The sequence below is a fragment of the Mastigoproctus giganteus genome, chromosome 5 (assembly GCF_048544385.1).
Source record: "Mastigoproctus giganteus isolate SK-2022 chromosome 5, ASM4854438v1, whole genome shotgun sequence".
Taxonomy (NCBI): domain Eukaryota; kingdom Metazoa; phylum Arthropoda; class Arachnida; order Uropygi; family Thelyphonidae; genus Mastigoproctus; species Mastigoproctus giganteus.
The window spans coordinates 183,286,610-183,310,157 of NC_143579.1; the positions used below are offsets into that span (position 1 = coordinate 183,286,610).

Consider the following 23,548-nt stretch of genomic DNA (forward strand, 5'->3'; position numbering starts at 1 on the left):
ACTGGCAATCGTTGATCAGACGGAAGGTTTCTAGGTAGTTTAACAGTTGGCGGTTAATTGATTTCTCCATTACTTTAGAAAGAGTAAAAGTAATTGCAATTGGACGATAATTGGATGGGAGGGATTTGTCACCCTTTTTAGGAACTGGCTGGATATGAGCAAATTTCCAAGCAGAAGGAAAAACACTTTTGGAATAAGAAAGTGAAAAAAAGGCGGCAAAGAATAGGAGTAAATTCAATTCAGGAGCACAGGTTTTGAGAACAAGTGGAGAAATACCATCAGGACCTGGAGCTTTCTTAACATCAAGATTCATAAAAATTCTTCTGATATCCTTTTGACGGAAGACCGCAGGAGGCATTGAATGGAGCATGTTGGGAATGGTGGCAGGTGTTTTACCAAGATCATTAATACATGAGCGGGAAGAAAAATGGGATGCTAGCAGGTCAGCTTTATCCTTGGCTGAAGTGACAACAGAACCATCTGGTTTGGACAGAGGAGGGAGCAGAGATGGGCAAAAGTTGCGGCCAATAGCTTTGGCAATAGACCAGAATGCTCGGCTACCATTAGGGCAAGAAGCAAGTTTTCTACTCTTAGCCTGTTCAAACTCTAGTTTGGACTGATTAATAACTGCTTTACAATTGTTGCGAGCTTTGGTGTAGGCAGAAAATGAAACTGAAGAATTAGACACAAGCCAATTATGATATGCAATGTTCTTCTCTTGAACAGTCTTAGCACATTTATTGGAAAACCAAGGTTTAGATAAAGGACGAGATTTTAAAGTGGAGTGTGGGATAAAGGATTCCATTCCTGCAAGAATAATTTCACTGACACAGTCTGAGCAAATGTTGACATCAGAAGTTTTGAAACAGTAATCCGACCAAGGAAAATAAATCTCGCAGGTCATCCCATTTTGCATTCTTGTAATGCCAAACAATACGAGGTTGGGAATAGCCACGAGATAAAGGTGCCATTGGAGAAGAGACAATCACCAAGTTGTGATCAGAAGTGCCTAAAGGACCTCTCACTTCAACCGTGTACTTAGAAGGGTTGTTTGTGAGAAAAAGATCAAGCGTATTGGCTGTATGATTAGGACTGTCCGGTATTCTTGTAGGTAAGTGAATAATCTGTGCTAGGTCATTAGTAATTGCAAAAGCCTCAGCATCTCGACCTGCTGGGTTGGTGTGACTAGAAAATGGAAGCCAGCTGGAGTTGTGAACATTAAAATCACCAAGGAAAATTACCTCACTGTTAGGAAAGTTGAACTGGAGAAAGTCAAGTTGCAAAGAGAGGAAGTCAAAGAGCTCCAAGTGATTAGAGGAGTTGGGAGAACGGTAGAGACAACAGATGAATTTGACACAATGAGGTAGAGAGATTTTAAGCCAGAGAAGATCAAAGAGAGGAGATTCCAAATTACCAAGTCTCTGACAGGGAATATCAGAACGGACATATGCACAAGTGCCACCTTTGAGGCGAAAGGAATCATACAGCGAATAATTTGGGCATCTGAGATGAGTAGTAATTGAATCAACCGATAACTGAGATTCTGTCAGAAAAAGTACATGGGGTTTGGCAGACTGCAAGTGGAAATGGACATCGTTGAGATTAGAATTGAGACCACGTATATTTGTGAAATGAATTAGGAAGTGCTTGGGAGGTTTAGATCTTTTTGCAGATAAGCTTGCTCTATTAGTTTGACAATTCATGGTGTATTCAATAGTAAGAAAAAGTGGGTGGGATATGCTGTATGAAGTAATGAAATTTTTGGATATGGCGTACACGTGGTAAGAATATACCCAGATCCTTGACATAACGTGGCCTCAACAATGCTCCCAGCATACACACTACTCGGACTCCCTCCAGTCACTATCTGGCAGAGTAGAGGTAGAAAGATTGTACACTAGCTGATCCGGAAGCCTCCTAGAGAGTTACCAATAGGTTTGGTCCGGTGTACTAACTAGCAGCCTGCCTGCGAACACCGTTTTAGAGCTGTACCCTCGAAATGTAAGGAATAATATTAGATCTCGCCATGACGTTCATCATAACCTCAAAAGTCATCAATCATACTGCATGATGGAAGAGATAGGGAAGGGTTGACCAGAACTTTCTCTAGAGACTAAACATGGGTTCCACCACTTCAAGCTTCCAATAAGCAAAGTGGTGGTATTACACCGGTTGATGAAAGTCATCTACCATCTAGTACTGCCTGGTAACATAGAGGGGCGGCATTCCTCCATGTGGTGTGGGCGCCACACCTCGACCTCTGCTTACGTTGGTGCAAGCAGAGGATTTAGCTGTCACAGACCGTCCGGACTTCGCCGAAATTAGGTCCACTTGACTTGAGTGTCACCCGAATATCAGTTCCATCAGAGTTTTAGACTCCCAGGTAACAAGTACAGCTTGTCTGACATATCAGAGAGAATGTCTGTAACAACCTCAAGAACCAAATGCAGTACTCAAGGCGTGGCATGACCACTGCCTTATACAGAGGGACAATCAACTCCTTTTCCCTGCTAGCAAAATTCCTATATATCATTGACAAAACCCCATGACCTGCCCTGGTAGACTGTCTGTATTGAAAACTTCATATCTGACTGCACAATTACTCCCAGGTCTTTTTAATTTTCTACCACCCTAAGTGTAGTACCACACAGTTGGTACGTTTCTCTGGGGTTACTTCTACTCATATGCAGTACTTTGCATTTGTCAAGGTTAAACTTGAGTTATCACTTCTTAGCCCATCTATCCAAATTTTCTAGATCCTGTTGCAGTTGCACACTGCCATTACTGCCATTAACAACCCTGCCAACCTTTGTATAATCTGCAAACTTCGACTCTAAGCCTGATATACCTTCATCAATATCATTGATAAATATACAAAACAACAAAGGACCCAACACCAAACTGTGTGGGACTCCACTAATAACATTAGTCCACAAAGAGCAGCACCCATTGATTACCACCCTCTGTCTTCTCCCACTTAACCATCCTTTTATCCATTGTAACAACTTACACTTAATACAATTCTGCTCCAATTTGTACAATAGTCTTCCATGCGCAACAGTGTCAAAAGCTTTCCTGAAATCCAAATATATGATATCAAAATTAATTTTTGCATCCAGTTCCTTTGTCACCACATCATAATATCCTATCAAATTTGTCAGACAAGACTTTCCCTTAACAAACCCATATTATGTCTGAATTATTGCTGCAGTCCTGTCTAGATGATCCTGCAATGCATCTTTAACCAGTGACTCCATTATTTTACACGGAACAGAAGTTAAACTAACTGGTCTGTAATTACTCGTGTCATCCTTCAATCCCCCTTTGTGAATTGGGGATACATTTGCACATCTCCAGTCCGTGGGACCTCCCCTGAGTCCAAGGATGCTCTCATAATTATGGGTAAGGGTTCGCTTAGTTGCTTTGCCGCCTCCTTTAATATAACTGGATAGATCCGATCCACCCCAGGTGCCTTTCTTATGTTTAACTTCAACAATTTTTCCTCCACTTTGCTCTAAGTTATTACAAAATCATTAAGCACCCTTCTACTATTTGATAACCTTCTGCCATTTTCAAACTTTAATAACGCCTCATTTGAGAATGTAGATGGAAAATACTCATTCAGTTTGTTTGCTATCTGAGCAGGATCATCAACAGTTGAAACAGCAATATCAAGTGGACCATTCAGATTCATCCCCTTCCTTTTAGAGTTTATATAAGTAAAGAAATCCTTGCTGTTTTTCTTAGCATCCTTTGCCAAAGATTTCTCGTAATCTGCCTTCGCCTGCCTAACCTCCTTTGTGACCTGATTACAGACTAGCTTATATCTGCCATAGGCTTCTGAGTCGCTTGATAATTTATATGCATCCCATGCATTTTTCTTCTCTGTCACAAGTCTCATTAGTTCATTTGATAACCATTTAGGCCTAAACCTTGAACAATATTTCTTAATAGGTAAGAAACTTTTAGTTTGTTTGTTTGTTATTTGGTTTTTAGGAGCATTAGCAACTAAGGCCATATTGCTCCGGGATATGCGGTGGTCATTCCCTGACCTTTCCGCATCCTCCGTATTTGGTGGTGAAGGACTTGAACTCCGGTCTAATCAAGAAGCGTGTGCTACGCACTCTGCTCCTTCCCACCTGGCTACGGAGGTGCCTGAAACTTTTAGTAGCTTCCACGATTAATTCCTTAAATGCTTCCCACTTAGAATTTACTCTTGGTAACATCGTCAGTTGCTCCCACTGTACAGAATTTAAAAACTGTCTGAGACCACTGTACTCACCTTTACGGAAGCAAAAACCCTTTCCTTTACCACTGATGGTAATTATATCTTTAAGTAAATCCCACATCAGTACACTGTGATCACTGCCACCTAGTGGTTCCTTTATCTGCAAATTCTTAATACATGAATGATCACTGCTGATAACCAGATCAAGAGTATTACCCTCTCTGGTTACCTCTCGAACATGCTGTTGCAAAAAACAATCATCCAATTAATCCACAAAATCTTACTAGTGTGTGAGCGACCAACCCACAAGTTCCAGTCAATATCTGGGAAGTTAAAATCCCCCATTATAAGACATTCTGATTTACTAGCCCACTCTATTTCTCTGTACAATTGTTCATTGTACTCATTCGAGTCATTAGGCCTATAACACACCAGACTGACTCAACAGTGCACTGTTCATCTATATCAACTGGATGCACTTCTTTTGATTTTATGTTTTTCTTAATTAACAACATGACACCTCCCTTCCTATCCTTTCTGTACACATTGTACTCCCATTGTACAAATTCCAATTCTACATTCCTGATATCAGTGTGACACCATGTCTCTGATATCCCAACAATATCCGCCTTTGATGTCTTGACCAACACTTCAAATTCTTCAAATTTATTTAGTATACTTCTAACACTAGTATACATGCAAGCATACATGCACCTATTCCTATTCACCCTGACACATCCCATATATGCACCTGTTTCACGATGACTGCCATCAGTCCCTGAAACCCCCAGCACCCCTCGCACCAGGTTGCTACCTATTCTAATAGAAGTTGTACAAGAATCACCTTAACCTCTGCCTGTGGCTATTTTTAACCTTTTAGTCTGTGAATCCCCCCCCAAGCTAGTAGTTTTCGATCCACCTAACACTGCCTCGATAGCATCAGCAAATATTCTTGCACCCTTTCTATTTAAGTGTATCCCATCCCTGTAGAAGCAGTCTCTCCTGTTAACAAGCACAGACCACGCTGAAAAAATTTCTACCCCTCGAGCCTTGCACATTCTCTCCAGGGCCAAATTGATTGACAAAGCTCTCATCATGTACTCCCTCCTATTGTGTCTGGGCAGAATTGCAGACATTTTCAAATTTAACCCTAACTCACGACTTTTTTGCAACATCGACCTGTACTTGTTAAGTAAATCTGCAGATCTGCTACTCTTAATGTCATTGGTGCCAACGTGTACAACAATATCAACTTTTGTGCCCTTAAAAGATGATATATGCTTTACAATGTCATCAACTTTTGCTCCTGGCAGACATATCCTGGTCCTGTTCCATCTATCCTTTTTACACAATATATTCCCCATCTCCCTGACAATAGTCACCAACAATAACTAGTTCCTTTTGGACCAGTGCATTCTGCCTTGGAGGTTGCCGCTGTGTTGCCTGATGCTCAGGAGTGAGCTCTGGCATTGAGTTGGGCAGCTGAGAGCTTGACGGGCCTCTCATATTAATTCCTTCAAGGGCATTTACCCTACACCTCAAGCTCTCATAGATGCCCAGTAGAACGCTGAGTTGATGTCTAATTTCTAGACACTGCACCTGGCACACACAGAGACATCCTCCTTGGGCGCCTCTGTAGCCATTTGGGAAGGAGCAGCAGTGCGTAGCACGCGCTTCTTGATTAGACCGGGGTTCGAGCCCATCACCACCAAATACGGAGGATGCGGATAGGTCAGGGAATGACCACTGCATATCATGGAGCAATATGGTCTTAGTTGCTAATGCTCCTAAAAACCAAACAACAACAACATCCTCCTTGGCTAGATCATGTTCTGTTCCAGAGAGTTTGGCAAACATTTCACAAGTTGTACAGTTTTTTAGGCTGTGATGCATTGGAGAATCGCCCCCCCCCCCTCAGTTCTCCCCGATTCACAGCACTCCTGCCCCTTTGTGGCCATTGCTTTGCTGCTCTAGTCTGGGGTATGATATTTTAAATTAATAAGATTATTAAATTTAATTAATTAATTGTCAACACTACGCTATCTAATAGAATCCTAAATGCAGTGATGCGTATTACGCTATATAATTATACGTTAGAGCTACCTAGTTACCACAATTAAAAATTTGAATTCCCTACCACTCTATACAAAAACAATGGCTGCAAGATTCGAACGAAATAATGGTTTTACGTATATTAAGTAGTAATCTACAAAAACTCTTTATCTAAATTAAAAATAAAAATAACCAGTGTAACTATGTTGCGTTTGTGTTTCAGTGAGCATTAACTGCATTTGTAATCCTGAGAGAAAGGGCATTTATAAAGGGCAAGGTTTGGAGGAGTAAATCACATTTTTAACATGTCCCGCAGAGTCCAAAGGAATAAATCATGTGAACATGTTGGCTAAGCAATTGATCCACCTAAGCTAATCCATCCAATTGGGAAGACTTCATTTAAAAATTGTCAAACATTCCAAGCGAAGTAGCAAGATGCTCCTCTATCCGAAAAAGCACATTGGTTTCAATTCTTAATTGTATCAGTTCGGGAATTTAAAAAAAAAAAAAAAAAAAAAAAAATCTTGTAGCACTGAAATATAACAATAACCATTAACCACTGTTTCTTCAAAAAAGAAAGGAACAATTATCTCGTTAACTATTTAAAGAAAGGATAAGGCATCTTATCTCGGGACAGACTGATGTTTATTGATGAAGAAAATTTTCGCAGTAGTGGCAGGGTTAATTTCTATAATCACTCCAGTTAAGGCAATTAACCTTGTCACTAATGTGAGATGTTGCTTCATCAATAAACATGAGATAACATGCCATGTTCAACATTTTCTTTAAACTCATGACATAAAGCTAATCACGCAGTGTAGTCCTCTTCCAGACATTTCATGCACTTGAATCTTGTAAGGTTGCTTATACAATTTCACTCTAAGAGTTTTGTGCACTGTTGCTTTAGGAACACCAAGTTCCAGAGATGTCCATCTTAGAAATTTTCATGGACTTTGCTGAAATGAGTCTCTTTATCTGAAAAAACTAAAAACAAAGAGTAAATTAAGTAATTATGTTTGTAAATAGAAACTAGAAGAAATTACTTTTCCAGTGCATTTTACAGACTGTTTTCAGTAAGCAGAAGATCAAAACCAAAATAAACAGAGATTGTGGTGATACCACACCTCAATCTCTGCTTACTCTGGTTCATACACATTTATCCAGCTCCAGCACATAGGCATAGTATTTTTAGACATTGCACACAGGAGATATAAAGGCACTCCCAATGTACATAACAGTTTGATTCCTGGAGAACTTATGTAAGTCAGGGTCTTATGCTAAAAATACACACTTGCCACACTTATCTTTTAGAATTTATATATGTAAAGGTAAGATATTACTAATGAAGAACAAGTAAAATTTTATTAAATTTTGACTGCTTAATTAATTAAAATTATAAACAACAAATAATAAACTGCTGAAATCAGTATTTAATTGTTACTATTAAGCTATAAAATTAAGTTTCACTTTTAAGTTTGTTAATTAAAAATAAAACTTTGTCTTACCAGCATCTGAAGATTAATACCGCCTTTATCTTTTTTCCTTACAACTATACCCGGTGGTTCTTTATTCAATCTAATACCAAATCCTTCTAGCTCTTTCTCAATTATCTTCTTGTGCTGAAGGGGTTTTAATACATCAAGAACAATAAATATTAAGCTGCATGTCCGAGCAACTAAAAAGGAAAAATAAACATCTATTTATGGCTACCTGAAAGTTTAGAAGATACTATCTTGTCAACACAGGATGAAACAAGATGTACAAAACTGCTCCAAAACAGTGGTTTTTTTTGTTAGGCTTATAAAAAAAAAATGAGTATAAAAATGACCAAGTAATAGTAACATAAAATATATAATGATAAGCTAAGCTAAGTACTGAAGTAACTCAAAACACATATGCAGCATTATATCCAAAAATATAGGTAAAGAAGTATGTACCAGAAGGAGTTTACCAGGAAACTTGCAAAAAAGAATTGGGGAGGGGGGGGGGAATTTATGGAACAACAAAAGAAAGAAGCAAGCAAATTAGTGTGAGGGCAACTTAAAGTCTGAAATCAAATAGGCAATACCCAATATGGGCCAAAGAACAGACAGAGCATTATTCAGTAATCTGTTGAAAACAGATTACTGTCCTGGAGAACAGCTGAAAATTAATTAAAATTTTCAGCTATTTCAGCATAATGGCTTAACTATTAAACATTCAGTATTTGTGGATAAGTACAACTCATCCATTGTACATTACACAGTATATATTTTGTATCGATGATTTACTGTAAACTCCACTGAGCTGGTGGTTGTGTTGGAGTATAAACAAGAACATACAGGGTGATTCGCTACCAGTGCGACAAACTTGCAGGAGGTGTAGGGGGCACAAAGATGAATCGGAATCACAGCATTGCAGGGTCCAAAATGCCCTCGTCATGCGGTAGAGGACGTTGAACGGGAGGTCGCGTGAACAGCGGTCCCGCTGGAAGTTAGCAATTGCGAACCATTTCTGTTGAAGAAACCAAGTAGCAAAAGTCCTCCAGAGTGGATAATCTGCAGGCTCCAATGATTGGACATGTTGCAGATGGTATGAACTCATTTGGTTTGTTGACAGTATCCTCCATACAGTGGATTGGGAAATACCCAATTGTTGGCCTATCGCTCGAGTACTCGTACTCGGATTGCCTTCTGCAAGATGTAGGACATTCTCCTCACTGTCTGGCGTCCTCATCGTTTGCTCTCGATTCATGGTACCTGTCGTGAAACAACCAGTCTCGCGTAACCTTCTGTGCACATGTGTGAAAATCGCATGATGAGGAGCACGCCTGTCGGGAAACGTTAGCATTAGCATTAGTAGAGGCATTTGATGCAAGAAAGCAAGCTTATGCAGCATCAGCCAAAAAAAAAAAAAAAAAAAAAACCACTTCCACTTCACCCCTCTGTTCGTTCCAAATACCTGTCCAGCTGAGCCTTAAACTTATTTAGGCTATCAACCTCCACCACAAGGGATGGAAGTCTGTTCCACCAACCAACCACCCGCTGGCTAAAGGCAAATTTCCTCACGTCTATCCTACATCTGTCTTTCCTCAATTTGAATTTATGCCCTCTCAGGTGATTTTTCTGAGGTAGAGGAAGAATCCCATCAGTATTGAGCATGCTTAAACCATTCAAGGCTTTATACACCTCTATCAGATCACCTCGCTGGTGCCTAGTCTCCAGACACTGTAATTTGCAAAACTTAAGCCTTTCTTCGTAAGAGCACCCCTTTGTTCCATTCACTAATCTTGTTGCCCTTCTCTGTACTCGTTCCAGCAGCTCTACATCCTTCTTGAAATGAAGCCTCCAGACCTGTATACAGTACTCTAGGTGTGGCCTGACCATTGCCTTATACAATGGAATAATCACCTCCTTATCCCTGCTGGAAAAATTCCTGTATATCATTGACAATACTCCATGAGCTACTCTTGCAGCCCGTCTGCACTGCTCACAGAACTTCATATCTGTCTGCACAACCACCTCCAGGTCCCTTTCATTCTCTACCACTGTCAGTGTAGTACCGCAGAGTTGATACGTTGCTCTGGGGTTGCTGTTTCACATGTGTAGTACTTTACATTTGTCAATGTTCAACTTCATTTGCCACCTCTCAGCCCATCTGCTCAACCTTTCCAGATCCTGTTGCAGCAGCATAGTGTCAGTAGTGTCCTTGACAACCCTGCCAACCTTTGTATCATCTGCAAACTTGGACATTAAGCTTGATATACCATCATCAATATCATTTATCAATACAGAAAACAATAAGGGACCCAATACTGAGCCCTGAGGGACTCCACTAATAACATTAGTCCACGATGAGCAGTGTCCATTGATTACCACTCTCTGTCTTCTCCCCCTCAACCACCCCTTTATCCATAGCAGCAATTTGCCTCCAATGTCACACTGCTCCAATTTGCGTAGCAGTCTTCCATGTGCAACAGTATCAAAAGCCTTTCTAAGATCCAAGTATATAATATCAAAGTTATTCCCTGCATCCAGTTCTTTTGTGACTGCATCATAATATCCAATCAAGTTGGTCAGGCAAGACTTCCCTTTAACAAAACCATGCTGTGTCTGAGCTATAACTGAAGTCTTGTCTAAATGATCCTGCAGTGTTTCTTTAACCAGTGCCTCCATTAATTTTCCTGGAACAGAAGTTAAGCTCACAGGTCTATAATTACTTGTGTCAGCCTTTGATCCTCCTTTGTGAATTGGGGTCACATTTGCACATTTCCAGTCTATGGGTACCTCCCCTGAGTCCAAGGAAGCTCTCATAATTATGGCTAAGGGTTTGCTTACTTCCTTTGCTGCCTCCTTTAATATAACTGGATAGATCCCATCCACCCCGGGTGCCCCTTTCTTGTGTTTATCTTCAACAGTTTCTCCTCCACTTTACTCCCAGTTATTTCAACATTCTGTAGCTTACTGCTAGAGTTGAATACACCTCTGGCATTCCCCTTGCTGAATAACTCCTCATGTGTGAATGTCGATGCAAAATATTCATTTAGTTTGTTAGCTACCTGAGCAGGATCATCAACAGTTGACCCATCAATATCAAGTGGACAAATCTGATTCATCCCCTTCCTTCTAGAGTTAACATAAGTAAAGAACTCTTTGCTGTTTTTCTTTGCATCCCTTGCCAAGGATTTCTCGTAATCTGCCTTTGCCTGCCTAACCTCCTTTGTAACTTGGTGGCATATCAACTTGTATCTATCATAGGCTTCTGTGTCATGTGTTAATTTGTAAGTATCCCATGCATTTTTCTTCTCTGCCATATGCCTCATTAGTTCATCTGACATCCATTTTGGCCTAAACCTTGAACAATATTTCTTAGTTGGTATGTAAAGCCTAGTAGCTTCCAAGATAAGTTCTTTGAATGCTTCCCATTTTGAATTTGCTGTTGGTAACATCATCAGTTGGTCCCACTGTATAGAATTTAAATACTGTCTCAGTCCATCGTAGTCGCCTTTATGGAAGCAATAACCCTTCCTTTACCCCTAATGGTAGTTACCTCTTTGAGTAAATCCCACTTCAGCACACTGTGATCACTGCCACCTAGTGGTTCGTTTATCTGCAGATTCTTAATGCATGAAGAATCACTGCTGATAATCAAATCAAGAGTATTACTCCCTCTAGTTGCCTCCCGAACATGCTGATGTAGAAAACAATCATCCAATAAATCCACAAAAGCCCTGCTAGTGTGTGAGTAACCAGCCCCCAAATTGCAGTCAATATCTGGGAAATTAAAATCTCCCATTATAAGACTCTCTGATTTACTGGCCCACTCTATTTCCCTGTACAGTTCCTTATTATACTTATCAGAGTCATTAGGCCTATAAGCACACTCCTACTCTAAATTTTGATCTCCCAATGCTTATGTCACACCAAACTGACTCAACACTGCACTGTCCGGCGATGTCGACTGGCTTCACTTCCTTGGTTTTTATGTGTTTCTTAACTAATAGCATAACCCCTCCCCCTTCCTATCCTGTCTATCCTTTCTGTAGACATTGTACTCCCCAAATTGCAGTTCTGCATCCCTTATATCTGTGTGACACCACGTCTCTGATATCCCAACAATATCTGCCCTTGATGTTTTGAGCAATACCTCAAATTCATCAAATTTATTTACTAATTTATCTACTCAAATTTATCAAATTTATCTACTCAAATTTATTTACGTTCCTGGTACAAGCGCAGAGCAGCGCGCCCGTTACAGTCCGCAGCTCCATACGCGAGGTGCATGTCAGCCAGTTCAACGTTTGAATACTCGTCCATCCTACTGCCTCTGGAACCGGTTCGCAAATGCTGAATTCCAGCGGGATCGCTGTTCAAGCGACCTCCCGTTCAACGTCCTCTACTGCATGATGAAGGCATTTCGGACCCTGCAATGCTATGTGATTCCAATTCGTCTTTGTGGCCCCGTACACCTCCTACAAGTTTGTCACATTGGTAGTGAATCACCCTGTATATTTAGTCACTAGAGGAGAATTAGATTAATTGTTAAAAAAAAGAAAAAAGAAAAAGTTGGTTAGTGCATGCAGTACATTACATTTCCAGTGGGCTAGAAAATAGTACAATTATACATAATTCTGCTATAAAAACAGTCAATTTATTAATAATAATAAAAAAATGCGGGGGGGGGGACTCTGCACCTTTTATGCATAAATTGAGATCATTTTGTTTCTGCACTCTGCACATCCACCATACTGCCCATTCATTCCTCCAATCAGTGCATGGCAATAAACATAATATCTAGTGCTTCAGCTACAACATATGGATTTTGGGCTCATTAATAAACAGTAATAATTCACAATTTATAGCAAAAAAAAAAAAAGTAGAGTAAAAAAGCAACAACTCTTATTCACAAACTAAAAACATTGTTTCTGCATATCTGCCACATTGCTCTTTCATTCTCCCAACAACACATCACAACAAATATAATATCCAGTGCTTTGGCTACAATATATGGTATATGGATAGCATATGTGAAATGTATGAAAAAAAAAAAAAAAATCCATCCACTAGGAGCATTTCTACTGGTCTGATTTTAATGAAATTTTAGGAGGCTAGACAAATCATTTTAAAAGAGCAAAATATAAAATTTCATGAAAATCCATCCACTGGGAGTAGAGTTATTCAATACGAATGGACAGACAAAGAAATAATAACTGTTGGATTTCTACTGATCCAATTTTAATGAAATCTGGGAAGGCTCAACAAATTTCTCTATAAGGCATAAATCTGAAATTTAATAAAAATCCATCCACTGGGAGTCAAGCTATTACAGGCAGACAGGGAGGGAAAAAATGTATAAATAAAAAATAATTGTTGAATTTCTATCGGTCTGATTTTAATGAAATTTGAGAGGGCCCAACAATTGTTTTTTTAAAAGGACCAAATTTAAAATTTTGCAAAAATCCATCCGCTAGGAGCATTATGCCTAAAAAATATGCCTGTTTTTTTAGACATGAATTTAAGCTTGAACACAAAGTACAAGCTTAAATTAATCACAAAACATTCAATTGCTTAATTTTTACCATAACTTCCACAAATTTTCAAGCAAAATCCAAAACCAGTGTCATTTAAAATATCACTAGTACTGTGATGTTCCAAAGTGTTTGCTTATTCTGTTGAGTACTGGGTGCTAAGGTGAGTCAATATGAAATAACAGTTTCCTTTGTACCCAATCAATTCAAATTCATCTTGCCATGCAATCTAAATTAAAATTCTGTACTGTATACACTTTCACTAAGCAACATGCTTATTGATTTTAATAAATCACAAAACTTTAATGCAAATTGTCCTTTCAAATGGGAGAAACTAGAAAACATGAAAAATTTTACAAAAATTGAATCAATGACAATTGCAATATATACTTTAGTATAAGCCAGGCCTAGCTGATAGGTCATGTTATCTATATCAATAGAGAAATTTAAAAACAATCAGAAATATACACTAGATAATTTACTGTTGCTGCTTAATATAATAAATATTTAAGATTAAATTGATAAATTAAGATTAAAATTAATTCCACATGTTAGAAAATTTATTGTGTGTGTTATGGGGGTTTAGGGGCGCATAAGCTGCCGGGGCTATAGTGCGCCTGGAGAGAGAGAGAAAATTTATTAATGTTATAACTTATTTAGCACTAATGGTGGACTGACTCACTCACTTTTCACAAGTAAAATATATTTGTATTTGAATTAAAAAACAGTCGCACGATGCAAAGACAATATTTTTACTGTGGAGTACTAGTAGACTATTCCACAGAATAGTAAAGTTAATTAATAGATTCCTAGGTGGAAACCTCATTTAAAGCCGAGATTAAGGAAATGTGTAATCTTACAGAAATTACTTGAATGCTAATAATACTGAATAAAAATGGATTTTCGTTAAAGAAATTAATAACAAGAGATCCACCTTTGGCCTAAACGAAAGAACTGCTTCTTCATTGAAGACTTTTTTGATCAATTTGTGACAGCAGCCAGCAGAATTTAGCACCATTCTTCCTTCAAATGCAGCCGACATTATAACAACTGAAGTTCACCTCAATGGTCTTGCACTGATTTTCAGCATTCCAACAATCCAAAAAGTGTTCTATGAGATTCAAATCAGGGCTCAGGGATGGCCAAGTCAATTATAAAGCTGATCTTCCTCATAAAACCAGATACAAGTATGTACAAGTTTAGTATTATGGGATGGGATCATTATATCATTATTAATCATATTTTCAGGAAAATGCTGCGTGCATTTTCCTGAAAACTAAATCAGTTTCATAGAACTGGCAGAGCACAGATATCAACGGGTTGTTCAAAACATTAATATATTTCCAATCTGTGTCATACATTAATAGATAACATGACCTAGCTGATAGATCATGTTATCTATATCAATACAGAAATTTAAAAACAATCAGAAATATACACTAGATAATTTACTGTTGCTGCTTAATATAATATTTAAGATTAAATTGATAAATTAAGATTAAAATTAATTCCACATGTTAGAAAATTTATTGTGTGTGTTATGGGGGTTTAGGGGCGCATAAGCTGCCGGGGCTATAGTGCGCCTGTGGCTAAGAGGAAGAGCAGGTGCATGTATACTTGCGTGTACACCAATACTAGGAGTCTAGTAAATAAATTTGATGAATTTGAGGTATTGCTCAAAATATCAAAGGCAGATATTGTTGGGATTTCAGAGACGTGGTGTCACACAGATATAAGGAATGCAGAACTGGAATTTGGGGAGTACAATGTCTACAGAAAGGATAGACAGGATAGGAAGGGAGGAGGGGTTATGCTATTAGTTAAGAAACACATAAAATCCAAGGAAGTGAAGCCAGTCGACATCGCTGGACAGTGCAGTGTCGAGTCAGTTTGGTGTGACAAGCATTGGGAGATCAAAATTGAGAGTAGGAGTGTGCTATAGGCCTAATGACTCTGATGAGTATAATAAGAAACTGTACAGAGAAATAGAGGGGGCCAGTAAATCAGAGAGTCTTATTATGGGGGATTTTATTTTCCCAGATATTGACTGGAATTTGGAGGCTGGTCACTCACACACTAGCAAGGCTTTTGTGGATTTATTGGATGATTGTTTTCTATATCAGCATGTTCGGGAGGCAACTAGAGGGAGTAATACTCTTGATTTGATTATCAGTAGTGATTCTTCATGTATTAAGAATCTGCAGACAAATGAACCACTAGGTGGCAGTAATCACAGTGTTCTTAAGTGGGATTTACTCAAAGAGGTAACTACCATTAGGGGTAAAGGGAAGGGGTATTGCTTTCATAAAGGCGACTACGGTGGACTGAGACAGTATTTAAATTCTATACAGTGGGATCAACTGATGATGTTACCAACAGCAAATTCAAAATGGGAAGCATTCAAAGAACTTATCTTGGAAGCTACTAGGCTTTACATACCAACTAAGAAATATTGTTCAAGGTTTAGGACTAAATGGATGTCAGATGAACTAATGAGGCATATGGCAGAGAAGAAAAATGCATGAGATACATACAAATTAACACGTGACACAGAAGCCTATGATAGATACAAGTTGATCTGTTACCAAGTTACAAAGGAGGTTAGGCAGGCGAAGGCAGATTACGAGAAATCCTTGGCAAAGGATGCGAAGAAAAACAGCAAAGAGTTCTTTACTTATGTAAACTCTAGAAGGAAGGGGATGAATCATACTGGTCCACTTGATATCGATGGGTCAACTGTTGATGATCCTGCTCAGGTAGCTAACAAACTAAATGAATATTTTGCATCGACATTCACACATGAGGAGTTATTCAGCAAGGGGAATGCCAGAGGTGTATTCAACTCTAGCAGTAAGCTACAGAATGTTGAAATAACTGGGAGTAAAGTGGAGGAGAAACTGTTGAAGATAAACACAAGAAAGGGGCACCCGGGGTGGATGGGATCTATCCAGTTATATTAAAGGAGGCAGCAAAGGAAGTAAGCAAACCCTTAGCCATAATTATGAGAGCTTCCTTGGACTCAGGGGAGGTACCCATAGACTGGAAATGTGCAAATGTGACCCCAATTCACAAAGGAGGATCAAGGGCTGACACAAGTAATTATAGACCTGTGAGTTTAACTTCTTGTTCCCGGAAAATTAATGGAGGCACTGGTTAAAGAAGCACTGCAGGATCATCTAGACAAGACTTCAGTTATAGCTCAGACACAGCATGGTTTTGTTAAGGGGAAGTCTTGCCTGACCAATTTGATTGGATACTATGATGCAGTCACAAAAGAACTGGATGCAGGGAATAACTTTGATATTATATACTTGGATCTTAGAAAGGCTTTTGATACTGTTGCACATGGAAGACTGCTGCACAAATTGGAGCAGTGTGGCATTGGAGGCAAATTGCTGCTATGGATAAAGGGGTGGTTGAGGGGGAGAATACAGAGAGTGGTAATCAATGGACACTGCTCATCGTGGACTAATGTTATTAGTGGAGTCCCTCAGGGTTCAGTATTGGGTCCTTTATTGTTTTCTGTATTTATAAATGATATTGATGATGGTATATCAAGCTTAATGTCCAAGTTTGCAGACGATACAAAGGTTGGCAGGGTTGTCAAGGACACTACTGACACTATGCTGCTGCAACAGGATCTGGAAAGGTTGAGCAGATGGGCTGAGAGGTGGCAAATGAAGTTTAACATTGACAAATGTTAAGTACTACGTATGGGAAACAGCAACCCCAGAGGAACGTATCAACTCTGTGGTACTACACTGACAATGGTAGAGAATGAAAGGGACCTGGGGGTGGTTGTGCAGGCAGATATGAAGTTCTCCGAGCAGCGCAGACGGGCTGCAAGAGTAGCTCATGGTGTATTGTCAATGATATATAGGAATTTTTCTAGCAGGGATAAGGAGGTGATTATTCCCTTGTATAAGGCAATGGTCAGGCCACACCTAGAGTACTGTATACAGGCCTGGAGACCTCATTTCAAGAAGGATGTAGAGCTGCTGGAACAAGTACAGAGAAGGGCAACAAGATTAGTGAATGGAACAAAGGGGTGCTCTTACGAAGAAAGGCTTAAGTTTTGTGAATTACAGTGTCTGGAGACTAGGCAGCAGCGAGGTGATCTGATAGAGGTGTACAAAGCCTTGAATGGTTTGAGCATGCTCAATGCTGATGGGATTCTTCCTCTTGTGCAGAATAATCACCTGGGAGGGCATAAATTCAAATTGAGGAAAGACAGATGTAGGATAGATGTGCGGAAATTTGCCTTTAGCCAGCGGGTGGTTGGTTGGTGGAACAGACTTCCATCCCTTGTCGTGGAGGTTGATAGCCTAAATAGGTTTAAGGCTCAGCTGGACACGTATTTTGAACAAACAGAGGGGTGAAGTGGAAGTGGTTATTTTTTATTTATTTATTTTACTTTAATTTTTTTGGCTGATGCTGCATAAGCTTGCTTTCTTGCATCAAATGCCTCTACTAATGCTAATTAAGGAATATATGGTTCAGATTGGCACTGATAACCAAAGTATCAAAAGCCAGTAATGCCACATCACATTTTCATTGAAGTGCACAGTCAACAATTAAATTCAGAGGAGAAAGCAGAGTCATGCTGTGCTTCTACCTCTAAGCTTAGTTTTCAGGAAAATGCATGCAGCATTCACCGGGCATTCTCGTATTCCAAATTCAGCCATAGCTTTGAACACTGTGCAGTGCAACTTGTTTCACAGGAACTGTTTTCCACCATTACACAACAAAAGTCCACAAACAATGGGCAACACACTACTCCAAATAATATTTAGCATTCACTGGTATTATGTAGGGGATTGTAAACTGCAGCTCTTACATCAAACGTGCAAATTACCTTAAGATAGTGCACATGCTTGTGAGCAGTCCTGTTCCTACAAAACTAAGCAGCAGAACTAAACTCTGATGTTGGTTTTGCAAGAAAATATTTAGAGATAATATAACTACTCTCTTCAGGATTCACTAATCTTATCCATTACACTAACTAACAAAAAATATTTTTTGTCATACCTCCGCAATGAAAATATGTGATTCTGGAGGACATAAATGCACTGATTCTGAAAATCACCATACAAAGTCTCTATCATCTCTACATCAAAAGACGTACCAACATTTAATGTTAAAATAAAGGGATATATATGTATAATTCAAATTTATAATACGTGTAAAAAAATATTATACGTTCTCTATAACTCATTTAACTTCAGAAAAATTATAAATCATAGTGAAATAGTTATATTTCAATAATATATAATCAGTAATTGTTCTTAAAAATGTTTGCTAATAGGGAATTTTCTCTTGTATTCCTGCTTACTCTCCCTAATAAGGAACCAACAGTAATCCCCCATCATTACAGGATCCCAGTGACCTTGGTACCGTTTTTCCATCGTGGAAATATCTTGATGAAACTGCTCCCCTTGTTCATCACTCACATCTACCAGATTTTCAAGGAAAAATTCGAGATAGGAATGAAGAAAATTAATTTTCACTGACATTCAACAACCCATGTTTTTGTACCATGCAAGTAAATTAGACACCAACATTTCATAATTTTCTTCTTTTCTATTACCCAAAAAACCATGTACTACTGCCTTAAATGATCGCCAAAGATGATTCTTGCAAAACAATAGGGACTGCAAATGGTAACACTGAGTCTGCCATGTAACCACTTCCTAAGGTTTGTCGTACAGGTAATACAACACTCATGAGGCATATTCATAATAACTGCACAATCATACACCAATCGTTATTAAAAATATAAATAGTGTTATGTTATATTAAAATAATGATGTAGATAAATGAAATAAATAGAATGATAAAATTTCACCGGATAAAACTGATAAAAAGGTAACTGTACAATAAAATATGAAATTTTAAACTGCAAAGAATTATTTACAATAAAACAATGTAGATAAAACACAGGACGATAAAAGCGCTAAAACGCCGTAGCTTTCAGAGGCATCCGCCTCCTTTTACAACAGGACTGTTGAAAAATTTCATATTTTATTGTACAGACCTTTTTATCAGTTTTATCCGGTGGAATTTTATCATTCTATTTATTTCATTTATCTACATCATTATTTTAATATAACATAGCATTATTTATATTTTTAATAACAGTTGGTGTATGATTGTGCAGTTATTATGAATATTCCCAACCCCAGAGGCCTATTTGAAGACTTGTGAGGCATCCAAAGTTTGTCTTGATCACCAATTTTTCATTCGAAATAAAAGGAATATGAATGTTTTGTAATGTCATAGATAATTTTCCTTTGAGTCTTTGGGGTAAACTGTCTATAAACATAAAAGCTGTCTGGATGATTGATACACTTTCTATGTGTCTGCTTATTCATTGTAGCACTAAATGAATTTCTGAAAAAGTAAATTCAGTTTTGGACACTACAATATAAAAAAAAACACAAATTCAATTTTTATGATATACAGTACGCAGACTTTGCAACTTACTAATTCTACATGTGTGAAAACACCGAAAGGAAAAATATTTGCGAATCGGCAGGTAGAGCCAGAAATTATTTTACTGCTACCACAAGGGTTGCGGGATGCACCCTCCTACTCTCGAGGGGCTGCTTATGTTTGGAGGATAGATTTACAACCCTGAGAACATATCACAATCAGTTAATACTTGGAAAACCTTGGCACAGCCTATAAAAATCCTCACCAAAAATGCTAAGTGTGCTCTCTTCAAATTGTAAATTGTTGCATCAGAATTTGAACCTAAGAACCACAGGTAGAAGTCTGATTATGTTTATCACAAGAAAACTGAGGCCAGAATCAATTGGGAAAATTAAGAAAATTAGTTTATATCTTTAAAATAAATCAGTATGTCATACATTACTGGCTAGATTATGCAAAATTGGCATATTTTGATAAAACTTAACTCCTGCTATATTTAATAACTGTGACGTAATGTGAAACTATCATGGTGATTTTCAAAATCTATGCATAAAAATCAGGGTCAAAAACAGCATTTAAGTTATTGGAGGTAAAAATCATTGGCTAGCGTTATTTTTCTTGGTCTACTAGCTTAAGGCTTAACTGTTGTATTAGTTAAACCTCAAACCAGTAACCTTGATCTCCCATATTTTGGGCACTAGAACCTGCTGAGTTTGTAAGGCTGAAACATTTGCTGTGGTACTTACAAATTTCTGATTTTACATTGGTTGTTGCTGACATCTCTGCATTTCCTGCATGAGTTTCAAAAGTTTATCATCTGTATATGCTTGGCTTATATTTTTCACTAACTTCAAAGAGGGATATCCCAGTACTTCCCAGAAGCCAGTTTATATCAATCTCGCTGTTTTACAACCCTTATCAGCCAAAGAATCTTTTGCGTATCCAAATTTTCTATGAAATTCAAAAACAGTAGGGGTCACACACATATTAAATAAAAAACTTAGCAGAACATGTGATACCCCAAATTTTTGTAGAACACAGGTTGAAAATCACAGGAAAATCATATGGACCCTGTATATTACAGAGCGAACACAGGCCAGTGGCAATACTATCATTCATCACAGATGAATGATAATTTTTTCTTATCAATGATTTGAGGAAAGAAAGACAAATTGAGGAAAGACAGTTATAGAATAGATGTGCGGAAATTTGTCTGTAGCCAGTGTTGACTGTTGGAACAAACTTCCATCCGTCATAGTGGAGGTCAACAACTTGAGTAAGTTCAAGGCAGAACTAGCCAAACATTTGGAGTAAATTGGATGGGTGAAATGGGAAGGTTTTTTTTTTTTTTTTTTTTTTTTTTGGCCAATGCTATATATTTGCTTTCTTGCATCATCATATGCCTCTACTAATGCTAATGCATCAATTATTTGCTTGTACAGACAGAGATATTATAATCCAACTGTAAGACTTCACTTGGAATACAGTGTTTAAGTACGGAGCCTGCATATAAAAAAAAAAAAGATATTGAGATTCTTGAAAGAATCCGAAGATTGGCAGTGATGTGTCTGGAAAGATAAGCAAAAGGGGCCCATATAAGGAAACATTAAATATTTAGGTTGCAGTACTTCTTAACTAGTACTTCCACAACATTCACTTTTTGCTGTTTGTCTAGCAGCCCTTGGAGTTGTCTGCAACATCTGTACAACTCATAAATATGAGTTGTACAGATGTTACAATTGAGTAGGCAGATCTGCCCACTCATATTTATGATGCTATGGTGACACTCACCATCACTTGCAGTCCTGCTCTTCTGAATGCACATTAAATTAGCATTTATTAATGATATAGGTTAGTATATAAATTAATTTACCTGGCTATCCCAATAATCCTTTGCTTCATTTCAAAGTTCATTTCATTTCAGTATTTTTGAAGGAATTGCTTCTAAAGATGTTTGGATAGTGACTAATGCATGTTACTAGTGTTAACACACACACACACACACAGTAAAGAGGTTAAAAAAAAAACTAAAAATTTCAAAAAAATATATATATATATATTTATTAAAGCAATAGTCTTTTCCCATGGACTTGCTTCTCTGACATCAGAGCATATTCCAATTTTCAGTAAGTTGCCTACGTACTGCCCTACTTTTAAATAAACAGCTCATTTCAAAATGAGAAATATCAGCTATTTATTTAAAAAGTAAATCAATATCAACAATCCTGACAGCTGTTTCAGTGGTAGTGCCATTTGTCAGAGGATAGGTGAATGCCAGATAGTGAAAACTCAACAAAGCAGTAGGAAAAGAAGTGACTGTGTGCCAGATGATATACGGTGTCCAAAGTTTACATTTTAGAAACTCAGTTATAGGCCTCAGAGAAAAACTGTATTTAGGAATATTAGTCTAATACCATCCTTTTAGCATTTCTGGCATCTGCCCAACTGAAGGTAACTAAAAAAGCCAAAAGCTGTTTTCCCATGGCCTTCTTTGAGCTGTGCTATTTATTTGAAAATAGCATGATACCAAGAGACCTATTTGAAAAGATGGAACAGATGCCAGTATATGAGAACTAAGCCATGGGATTTTTCCTTAAAAAAAAAAATAAATAAATAAAATAATTACACAGTTCCTTTATGCAATAGTGTATATTTCAAGGTTTTTACCTGCTATAACCTGTCTACCTCTACCTTTACCATCCTTAGCACCCTCAATAATTCCTGGTAAATCAAGAAGTTGAATTTTAGCTCCTTTGTATTTTATAACCCCTGGTACTGTTGTAAGAGTGGTAAACTCATAAGCTGCTACTTCTGAAAAAACTCCAGCTAGAGTAGTCATCAGAGTGGATTTTCCAACTGAAGGAAATCCTATATAATTATAGAAGAAACAAACGTTCTAAATTTAGTTAAAAACAAAATTCTAACATATATCAAAAAATATATACAAGGTCAATGCAAAAGTAAGTTTAATTTTTTTGCACATTTGCACCAGTTCAGCTTATTCAATATCAAATTGCTATTGTCAACGTCAAAAATTTACATTTTGTATGGTCCTTTTCTTATGTTAGATTGAAGAGGGCTTCCATGTTTAAGTATGTGTTTTTCTTACTTTGCTTTGTTAAATTTGTACATTCTTTGGTTTGCTCTGTTATAATTTATACAGAGGCACCAGTAAATTTTTTTTTTTTTCCTGGCTGATGCTGTATAAGCTTGCTTTCTTGCAGCATATGCCTCAACTAATGCTAATGCTAAATAAATTTTAAGTATCTACAAGTGTTGGTGCCCCCTGAAAAAAATCACATCTGTGGTTCCCTTAATTTTTTTAATCTTTTTTTCCTCCTTTTTTTGTTGAGTTCATTGTTAATTTTTCATTTGATGTTCTGCTTTTGTCTGCATGACTTGGTTCTGTGGTCTCCTTGCATAACATAGGCAGTAGCAGCAGCAGCATCATGCTAACTATACAGATTTCTGGGGGGGGGGTTCTTTCCATGGTAAGAGTAGGCTATCTCCAATTTTATTTCAATCATTTTCTTATTGGTTTGTTAAAATAAAAATAAATTTTTTTATTTTTTATTAAAAATAACAATAAAAGCAACAAGAGGGAAGTTATTAACTTTTGGGTTTCAGCAATGACCACACACTATTTCAACTTGTTAACATACAAGATCATTTAAAGTGAACCCAAATATTTTTAAACATCTAATGACCAGTGAGAAACACAGAAAAATATGATTTGGGGAGGATGGCACACAATAAAAAATCTATAAACAAATGCATTATAATGTGCATAATATTATAAGTAACTACTGGTACATGAACAGTTTTTTTTA

At 37.7% G+C, this 23,548-nt stretch overlaps 1 protein-coding gene across 1 annotated transcript in view; it reads right to left on the reverse strand.

Annotated features, from left to right (window-relative positions):
- The window catches only part of 128up (GTP-binding protein 128up), a 142,543-nt gene that overhangs the window by 78,775 nt on the left and 40,220 nt on the right, over window positions 1-23,548 (reverse strand). The window contains exons 3-4 of the mRNA XM_090373569.1: window positions 22,386-22,586; window positions 7,786-7,955 (exon numbers count right to left, since the gene is read on the reverse strand). Coding sequence (XP_090229695.1) covers window positions 7,786-7,955; window positions 22,386-22,586 — 371 coding nt within the window. The remainder of the gene's footprint in view (window positions 1-7,785; window positions 7,956-22,385; window positions 22,587-23,548) is intronic.